The 9,782-nt window shown below is 47.7% G+C and overlaps 2 protein-coding genes across 2 annotated transcripts in view; one reads left to right on the top strand and one right to left on the bottom strand.

Annotated features, from left to right (window-relative positions):
* Window positions 1-6,143: 6,143 nt before the first annotated feature.
* KLLN (killin, p53 regulated DNA replication inhibitor) lies at window positions 6,144-9,051 on the bottom strand. Its single transcript, XM_034663563.1, is given in 4 exon segments — window positions 6,144-8,719; window positions 8,721-8,941; window positions 8,944-8,980; window positions 9,026-9,051. Coding segments are annotated over 4 exon segments (714 nt in total). The 3' UTR covers window positions 6,144-8,289.
* A 31-nt stretch (window positions 9,052-9,082) lies between these two features.
* Window positions 9,083-9,782, top strand: part of PTEN (phosphatase and tensin homolog) — an 89,948-nt gene continuing 89,248 nt past the window's right edge. Inside the window, exon 1 of the mRNA XM_034662385.1 lies at window positions 9,083-9,232. Coding sequence (XP_034518276.1) covers window positions 9,180-9,232 — 53 coding nt within the window. The 5' untranslated portion in view covers window positions 9,083-9,179. The remainder of the gene's footprint in view (window positions 9,233-9,782) is intronic.

Consider the following 9,782-nt stretch of genomic DNA (forward strand, 5'->3'; position numbering starts at 1 on the left):
GGGGAGCCAGCAGGCTCAGTCAGTGGAGCATGCGACTCTTGATCTCAGGGTTGTAGGTGCAAGCACCATACTGGGTGTAGAGATTGCTTAAAAAATAAAATCTTGGGGTACCCGGGTGGCTCAGTTGGTTAAGCATCTGACTCTTGGTTTCGGCTCATCAGGTCATTATCTCATGCGTCATGAGATCAAGCCCCTTGTCAGCTCCGCACTCGATGGGATGCTAAGTCTGCTTGAGATTCTCCCTCTTGCCCCTCCCCCAGCTTGCTATCTCTCTGTCTCTGTCTCTCTAAAATCAATAGAATCTTTTAAAAATGAAATAAAATCTTTAAGAGAAAAGAAGAGGAAGAAAAAAAGGAGAAAAAAAAAGACCTTTATCTGGGGAAGTGTATTAGTGAGCCACTGGGAATTCTTACCCACATGAATGTGTTACTGGAATAAACTTCTCTGTATTGCTTGTTCTTATATCTAGTCTCAGCCAAGTATATTTTATTATTTTGAGGCTTAGATTTTAGGGGAAAGTTTCAGAACTAATAGGCATAAAAATTCGTGGAAGAGAGGCAAGCAGGCATGCAGCCTCTCCTACCCTCATACCAGAAACACACTAACCTTCTCCGGTGCAAGCTAGCCTGGTGAAATCCAGAATTGAACGGTCTCTCTGCAATGGCCTGTTCAGACTGCAAAGAGCTCCGTGCTGTGGTGTTCGGTCCGGGGGAACATGCCCCGTTGACTACGTGGTGCACCATTTACACCGACTCCGGCTGTTCAGCAGGTGGCAGTGTTTCCCCTGTTCCCGACTGCGGTCGGTGTTCAGCACTCCCTTCCTTTTCTTCTTTTCCGGGCCACATAGAAGGGTTGCCTCTTTATTTTTTTATTTTTTATTTTTTTACAGATTTTATTTATGTGACAGACAGCGAGAGAGGGAACACAGCAGGGGAGTGGGAGAGGAAGAAGCAAGCTCCCAGCGCAGGATGAAGGGCTGCCTCTTTAATGTCCTTGGGAAATACTCTCCCAATGATCCTAGCACTGAGGAAGAGAAGCAAATTAGGAACACGTAGCAATTCGTGTTTTCACGTTTGACCTTTAGAGCCCTGATCTCCTGGTCTAATAAATTGCCCACTTCAGGGCAAGAGAGTGAGTATCAGTAATCGTACTGTTTACTCATCCCTGTCTTCCCTATTCTAGGCCCTATTTAGGGTCCTCAGGCAGTCTTCTTGTTCCCTTCATTCATACCCATCCAAGGCTTGAAAATGCTATTAAAAGCTATCTGTAGCCAAATTTCTCTCTAATTAACTTGTTTGGGTTTTTATCAAAATGAGGTTTTCTTCCCATCTTTATTCACGGATGGAATAGCAGGAATTTCCCCAGGCTGCAATCCAGGGTCCCTCACTGAGTAGCTACATAATCTGGGCATATAAACCCTTTGGGCTTCAGTTCATCATTTGTAAAACGGGATTGGCGAACTAAGGGACTTTTGAGGTTTCTCCTAGCTCTTATACTCCTGGATCCAAAAGTCATCTGCCACTGCCTTGAACAGTGGTTGTACTGTGATACTGGATGAGTGTTTCTGATATTTTCTTTGAGCAGCAAAAGTTACTCAATAGCATGAAGAATCAGAGTAGATTTAGGGGAGGCAGTTGATCTAGGGAAAGAGGGTACTCAGGGCAAGGTGCAACACATTGGCTACACTTGACACCACTTATGACAGATATTCTTAAGTATTCCTGTGGTTCAGGGGGTCCCAAACAGGCATTCAGTCTTAAATGATAGAACTCCCTTAGTGTGCTCATTTATTTAAAAATGAAATCAGAGTTGGGATCTATTCTTTTGGGCGAGGTCACTATTTTACCCTATGAAAACATTAAATGATCATTGCAAAGAACCTTCAACCCATACAGAAAGGAATAAATGGAAAGAGAAAATCTCCCTGGGGAGCCCTCCCTCCCCATCCTATAGTCAGAGATAAACAGTGTTATCTTCTCTCTTGTTTATTCTTTTGGATATTTTCCATGGATTTATGCAAACACAGATATATGCATTATCACTTCTGTTTTATTTCACTGAATTTTGATGAATAATTTTGTGGCATGTATTAATCCTAGAGTAAAAATATGCATGTAACACAGATGAGAGAGCCACCAAAGAAATTACAAGATTAGGGAACAAGATGGATAACAAACAGAAAACAGTTGCTAATCAAATTGTCAACTGATAGCGATAATTCTTTAAAAAAAGAAAGATTTATTTATCAGAGAGAGAGAAAGAGCACAAGAGGGGAGAGGGACAGAGGGAGAGGGAGAAAGAGAATCCCAAGCAGACTCCCCGCTGAGTGTGGAGCCCAAAACAGGGCTGGGTCTCAGGACCCCGAGATCATAACCTGAGCCAAGATCAAGAGTCAAATACTTAACTGACTGTGCCCCCCAGGCACCCTGAGAGCAATGAATCTTAAATGATAGAGGTTCTAGGAAGAATTGACCATGAACGTCTGTTTTGAGGAGAAGTTTCTAGGGAAGTGGGCTGGAGTCATGTGGTAGAGGCCCACCAGCAATTCCTCCATTTCTCTCCATGCTTACTACTAAGAGGTGGAGTCTCTTTCCCCTCTCGACAGCCTCTGTTACTTGCTTTGGTCAATAGAACAAGGCAAAAATGGGGATATTCCTGTTCTGGGCCAAGACCTGGCAACTTTAGTTTTTGCTGAACCACTGGTCCTGTGCTCGAAGTCATCTCGGGTTCTCCAGCCCCAGTCAAGCTGCCCCAGCCAACGGTACATGAAGGAAAGACAAGCTGTCACCATTGTGTTCCGTCCATAGTGCAGAATGGTGAGCAGGAAAATGGTCGATGCTTCTCTAAGCTGCCACATTTTGGGGTAGTGTGTTGTGTATAATAAATAACGGAAAATGGATGTCTGACAGTTGGGTGTTGGCTTAACAAAAATCTAAGAGACGTGGCCTTGGCTTTGGGACCAAGCATTGGGTAGAGATTGGAGAGGGGATGAAGGAACTCTAACTCTTTTTTTTTTTAATTCACTATTTTTTTAAATTTCTATTTTGAAACAGTTTTAGACTTATACAAAAGTTGCAAAACTGGCATGGAGTTCATACGTGTTCTTCACCCAGCTGCCCAAATAGTGATAAATTGCATAGCCAGAGAATAATGATCAAAACCAGGAAATTAACATAAACCATAGACCCTGTAGGAACTTTGCCAGTTTTTCTGGTGATGTTTTTTTCCCTTTTCAGAATCCAATCCAGGATCCTGCATTTGCATTTAGTTGGTGTATCTCCTTAGTCTGGGAAGAAGACTCTTAGAGGAGGCTCTGAGGGTCATGAGGAAATTGCATTGCAGGCTGGGGAAGTGGTGCTATGCAGTGGCAAAATGTTTGGCAGCCCTTGTGTGTGGTAGAACACAGAAGACAGAGTGTACCTAATGAACTCGTAGGTCTGGCAAAGGGGAGTTTCAAGCTGCATGTTCAGAGTATCGGTTGGCTTCTTTTAGTGATGTGTGATGGTGTTACGAGAGAGATGTGTTAAAAAAGGAACTATTCAGTTTTCAAGCCGAATGTAGAGGAAATAGACAGGGCCTCAGAGATTCTCCGTAGTCTGCAATAGTTTCAAAAGAAAAAATGGCCTCAGGGCCCTGCCTGTGAAATCTGGCCTCAAGGTAGAAATCCAATGAAGACTCTATGTTGAAGCCTGTACACAGGTTAAGATGTTGTCTCATAGACCCTCTCATCTGGCCAAAGGGGCTTCCAAGAAGAAGCTTCAGGGGAGTCCACCAGCAGCTACTGCGACAAGGCCCAAAGTAGACAGAAGTTTGTTTTTGGAAGAATTATAGATGTTGCTTTGTGGGCGTAGTTGCTGTGGGCAAGAAATAAACTCCGTTAAGAATCATAGGAAACCCACAAAATGTTGAAGGCAATTATACAGATGAACCACTGCTAGCCTGAATTAAAGAAAAAAAGAGTTCAAAATGTAAAAAAAGCCATTGGGCCCCCAACTTTGTGTGGATAGGACCCAGGCTGAGAGAGCTGTTGGACCATGAAGGGCAGGCAGTTGCTTATGGAAGAGGAAGCCTCAAAGGTCAGAGCCTGCAGCCCGGAGCAGGGAGCTGGAACAGTGGCATGGAAGTGGCTCCCAGGGAGAAGAAGCAGACCTGACGGTGGTCTGGGTCCCCAGAGTGAGGGTGGCAGTGCTCAGCTGGCTTTCAGAACTGCTGGGGATGGAGGCCGCTTTGTGCCTTCTGCTTCCCCCGCTTTGAACATGAGTGTCTATCGTCGTTAACTTCTCCCTGCCTCAGCTTCATATGTTGTGTCTGTGACTTGTCCTTTCCGTTCACAGGCCTCCAGAGGAAGAGGAGCGGCACCTAAAATGCCTCAGCCGTACCTGGGCTTAGTGTCTATCATTTGATTCTGGCCCTGAGAGCCAGTGCTGCACAGAATGACAATTTGGGGGGAGGGAGGGAGTGTATTTTGCAAGTCTGCCTGTGGGGCTGTGTGTGTGTATGTGTGAATTGTTGTGGCCAAAGGGTGGGTTATGATAGAGTGTTTCCCAATATGACTGCCAAGAGTTCCTACCATTCCAGGCACTCCTTCCATTAAGAAGTGTGGTCTCTTTCCTGTCCCCTTGGGTCTAGGCTGGCCCTGTGACAGGCTTTGGCCAGGAGAATACAGTGAAAGTGATGTTCTGGGACTTCTGAGCCCTGGCTTTCACTGGCCTTGTAGCTTCCGCTTTCTCTTTCTTGGGATCCAGGCTATAAAGAAAGTATAAAGAAGCTCGGGCTGGCCCACTGAATAATGAGCGATCACCTGAGGAGAGGGGACCGCCAGCCACTTCAGCTGCCCCTGAGGAAGTGTCCAACACTGGGGAAGCCACCTCGGCCATTCCAGCCCCCGCCAAACTCACAGCTAGGGGCGACCACATGTCCGACCCCAGCCCCCGTCCTGGGAAGGTAGAAGAACTGCCTAGCTGTGCTCTTTCCAAACTGTAGAATCGTGAGCAAAGAAGTGGTGGTGACCCTCTTAAGCCACCGAGCTTGTGGTGGTTTCTTATGTAGCAATAGATCGTGGAAGCTGTTGCTAAATGTCAGTGTCAGATAAAGAAGCCAAGTTTCAAGGAGACTCAGTTCCACAAAGGCTAGACCCTATATGCCGCAGTCACTGCTCTGTCCACAGAGCGTTGCACAGAATGAGCACGTAATAGATGCCCAAATATCTGTTGATTGGACAATTGAATGCATGGAGATGCAAGACGCCATGCCATGAAAAAGAAAGACAAAAAAGACACTTTAAACAGAGTTTGTCTCATTCCTTTTTTTTCTTTCAAAAAAGTGCTCTTCGTTTTCAGAAACAGTGATGGCTCCGAAGCCAGAAGGATGTTCCGAAGGGAAAGATTTGTAGGAGTGAGGCACAGGGCAACCTTGACTCCTTCTCCTTGTCCCTCCTACAGCTAGACAAAAGAGGGACACTCTGGGAAGCACCTGGCAAATGCCCCAACACCTGCTGGTAGATACAAATTATTATCTTTTTGTATTCTTGGAAGAGCTAAAAGCAGAATATGTGTTCCATAGAACTATAGTTAAGAGTTAATACCAAAAGGAGCGAGTAGAATATCCAATAGCCAGTGTTAGGTTGGAGAGTAAAACAGACAAAGCTGATTTGTCATGTTAGGTTTTTTCTTTCCCATCATTCTCTGGTCCAAGTCACGATTTCTGAACGCAACTTGGACCCAGTGCGTGCCTGTTCTGGTCTGTGGTTCTCCCAGGAATACCCGGCTCCACCCCCTCTTCTCTGAGAGTGATAATTTCATATAGCACACCTCTCTAATGGGATGTGAAAGGAGACCCAAGTGCCATGTGCAATAGCTGCAGGAGAGCTTAGAGACAAGAAAAGAAAGTTCTTTTTTAGGGTATGGTTACTTGCAGGGCCTTCTGGAGAAGTGCCTTCTGGAGACATGTCTTGGGCAAAACATCTTTATTTAAAAGAGCAGCAGTGTTTGTAATTAGGATAAGTGAAATAAGGGGAAAAGCCTTGGACCCTTGGAAGAATTGGGTGGTTTAAATTCAAACCTATAATTATTATATTTTTCTATTCTGTATTATTTAGAAAACAGTGGTTAAACAGATAAAAATAGAAAAGATTGCTTAAAAATTAAAGCCATTGATTTAGATCTTTATTTGAAAGGTCAGTGTGTGGGAGATGAGAAAGGCATTACAGCGATCAGTGTTCAACAGAAGACATTTTAGCAGCAGAACCTACAAAGAGCACATCAACTATTTATATCACTCACATCAAGTTGCTGGTCATTTCATTTATCAAAGAAAATAAGAAAGCTATTTTCTTTGGACGTTCTTTGGGTGTAGTAACAATACAGTTTTGGAATCTGCTGTTAGAAACTATAATTAAAGCTGGTTATCATGTTTACTAATTATTCTGCATAGTTCGTCTCCCAGAAGCTTTATATAATTCTCCCTTTGTTACGAGCTTCTGTTTCTCCCTAGGGCAGTCTAAATCCAGACAGGTAAAGAACTGGAGTGCCTGGAAACCTACGTATTGTAACATCTGTACAGCCAAGCAGATATCTGCAGTTGAAGTTGAAAAACAATATACAGATTTTAAACTCCCTGAACATTCGATACAGTCAGCTATTTAGAGGTTTCAGCTCTACCACTTGGGTAAGGAGATCCCTTGGGTACAAGGAAGAGGTGAAGGCAAACAAAAATGGAAATCTGACATTTCCTGCAGGAACCTATTTAACACTGGGGAGGGGAGGAGGTTTTTTATTCGGTAATTCCTAATAACTACCTGATATTACTGTCTGCTTGGCCAAATGTCTGTCAACGTTGGTGAGCCTTTCGTACACTGCGAGAGAGAAGCAGAGGGAGCTCATGTTCAGAGAAGCAGCAAAACTCATGGCCCATTTTCTTCCCTCTGCCAATGGAAGTGCTGTGGGCCAATCTCCCATTCCAGCACTTTAGTGCTGGTGGTGTGTGACCTCTCTGCGCCACGAGAACTGTGTGCCATGGGAGTAGAAAAGCATCCTGTCTCATGAACCCATTTCCTTCCCAGGAAGTGGATTTCAGAATGGGGTAGGCTCCAGGGGCGGAGGGGGGGGGCAGAGTAGGGCTGTGCTAATAGGGGCTCTGGAGACAAGATCAGCAACCTGAGAAACAAAGGGGGGGACATTTTACCCCTTCCCAATCTACCCCCCCCCCCTTCATTTAACTTCCTCTTCATCTCCCCTTTCCCCAACAAGTAGTATTTGCTTTTCTTACCATGCAGTCCAGTGGAACACCTACAAGTCAGGGACTTCTTATCATTGGTTATTTGTAAAATAAAGAAATCTCTGGTTTACCCTAGGCTGTGTGGATAGGATTTTCATTTTTGGAAACCAAATGGAGGCCTTTCTCCTACTTTTTCCAGATTGGTCCCCTGCTCCCTACCTCCCCGTTTCCTTTTCCACTTGTGGCCTCTACCTCCCACAGGCTGACCAGGACCCTGCACAAAGCCAGCCTTCAGTGAATATCAACACTGAAGATTCATCAGGTTGCTAACTCCTGCAGGTCTTATCTTAAAATGGTGTTGTATATAAATGCAAAGTGTTATGGAGCCTGGGAGAGCTCTAAGAACACTGTAAATATCCCTGGTTTAATTAGTAGTCGTGGAATTACATAATGGCCTGTGGCTTCTAAGCAAGCCCTCTTGGGGTTTCTAGTCTTCAAGGGGCTGCCTGCAACCATTATGTGCTCATACACAGTCTTTTCTCTCCGACACATCTGACACTGAATAAATCCTTTTAGACCTTACTAGGCACCTACTCAAAATCACTGCAATACACATGCAAATTGATCTCATTCTCCCACATCTGAAAGAAGAAAAAAAAGAAAGAAAGAAAGAAAGAAAGAAAGAAAGAAAGAAAGAAAAGAAAGAAAAGAAAAGAATGAAAATGAGCCAGTGCCTCAGCTCAGGTCTCAACTCAGATACTTTGGACTCCAATTGTCTCTTCCAGTTCTACTTCCCAGGGGTAAGAAAAGGAAGAAATTCCTATATTGGTGTGGGTTGGTGTTCATTCTCTTAAAGCAGAAAGTGGACAACTCGCTTTGCAGCTGATCAATGTCAGGGTAAATGCGCTCCAGTTCTTAGAATTTCTGAACCAGCTCTCTCACGGGGATAGGTCAACCAATCCGGGCTGTTAGCAGACTTGACAGGTTTGTTCTGGGCTGATGGCCATTGACTAGGTTCTCCGAACAGATAAGTCACTTGGCTGAGTCTACGGTAGGTGGGGCGCGCTCACCAGCTCAGGGGTAGCGACTGGAAGTTTGTTGCAACGCTGGTGAATTCAAGTAGCGGGCTGCTGTGGGAGATACCCTTTTGCCCCGGGTACACAGCACCAGAAATGTTCGCCCCAAGGGGCAGGGCACTAGCGAGGGAGATGCCAGACCCCCGAGGCCCTGCCCCTTCTCCCACGGTTGGGAATCAGCACTGTCGGCCGCGCCGGAGCTCCAAGTCTTGGCGCTATAGCTGGCTTGGTAGGTAGCACGCGAATGGGTAGGACCAGCTTGAGAGCTCTCCCTCCATGGTCCGCGAGAAGCCGCGACCGCGACCAGCGGTGCGGGGAGGCGGGGGCACGTGCTTGAATGTGGGTGCTTGTGTAACCAGCTCCCCAGGCGTCAGCACCAACAGTGCTCCCGTCGGAGGCTCGTAAGAGCCTGTTTTTCCGCCGCGACCCGGAGGCTCGGGGTCCCGCTGCCGACTCACGACAGCGGCACCCCGGGCGAAGGACGCGAAGCACTTGCCCCCCGAGCCATCATAGGGGAGTGGGAATTTGGAAAGTTCCCCAACTAGGAACACACGTGACCTCCTCCTGAAAGTAGTTCCGACTGTGACCCGCGTATCCCTCCACCTCCTTTTGAACCCTCCTTGGTTTCCCTGGCCCCGCCTACTAGCAGGGGCTGCCGCTTCCTACCGTCCCGTATTTCACACTCGGGCCTGGGCAGTGCCGGCCGCCGGCGTGCGCAACCCGGCTAGGGGAGCGCGGAAGCCGGCCCGCGGCAATCCATCCGGCCGGGTTTTCACAGCGGCCCGAAAAGGGGCGGGGCGAGGCTGTCTCGGAGCCCTGAGCCGGAGTTCGGCGTGGTGAACCGAGTTGGAGCCCCAAAGGGAGGGATGCTCAGCTCTCTAGGGGGCAATGCAGGGGCTGCGGGGTGGGTCCCGTCCTCCGGGGTCCGCTTTCCGTGCAAGGTGGGCAGTGGTCCTTGGGGACCTAGACCTCCAGGGGCGATGTGCTCACACGTAGCGCGCTCGGCTGCGAGCTCTCAATTTTAGGGCGAAGGAGCCGAGCTGCTGGGGAAGCGGGAGGTGGGGCGGTGAGAGGGAGCCGGATGAGGTGATACACACGGAGACACAATAGGGGGTTGTTCTTTGTGCTAAGACTGACACCTTGAGGACACGGGCGGGGGGTGGACAGAGAGGTAGGCTTTCTCGGCAATCGCTGCTGCAGGCGAGTCCCTGCGAGCGACAGTGATCCGACAGCGGTGCAAAAGGAGAATGAGGCTGCGGGCCGGGGAAATCTGGGGGCGTAGGGGGGGGGAGGGGTGCCCTCGCGGCGGGGAGCGTCCCCGCGGTTCCCAGTACCCCGACCAGCGCGAGTCACTTGGTCCTCCCCACCTGTGCACAGGTAACCTCAGACTCGAGTCAGTGACACCGCTCAATGCACCCCTCAGCTCTCCCCTTCGGCCCTCCCTGTCCCCCACAGGGTTTATGCGCACAGGCCGAGGCTTGGCTCGCTCCC

Source organism: Ailuropoda melanoleuca, chromosome 6 (genome assembly GCF_002007445.2).
Source record: "Ailuropoda melanoleuca isolate Jingjing chromosome 6, ASM200744v2, whole genome shotgun sequence".
In the NCBI taxonomy this organism is placed as follows: Eukaryota; Metazoa; Chordata; class Mammalia; order Carnivora; family Ursidae; genus Ailuropoda; species Ailuropoda melanoleuca.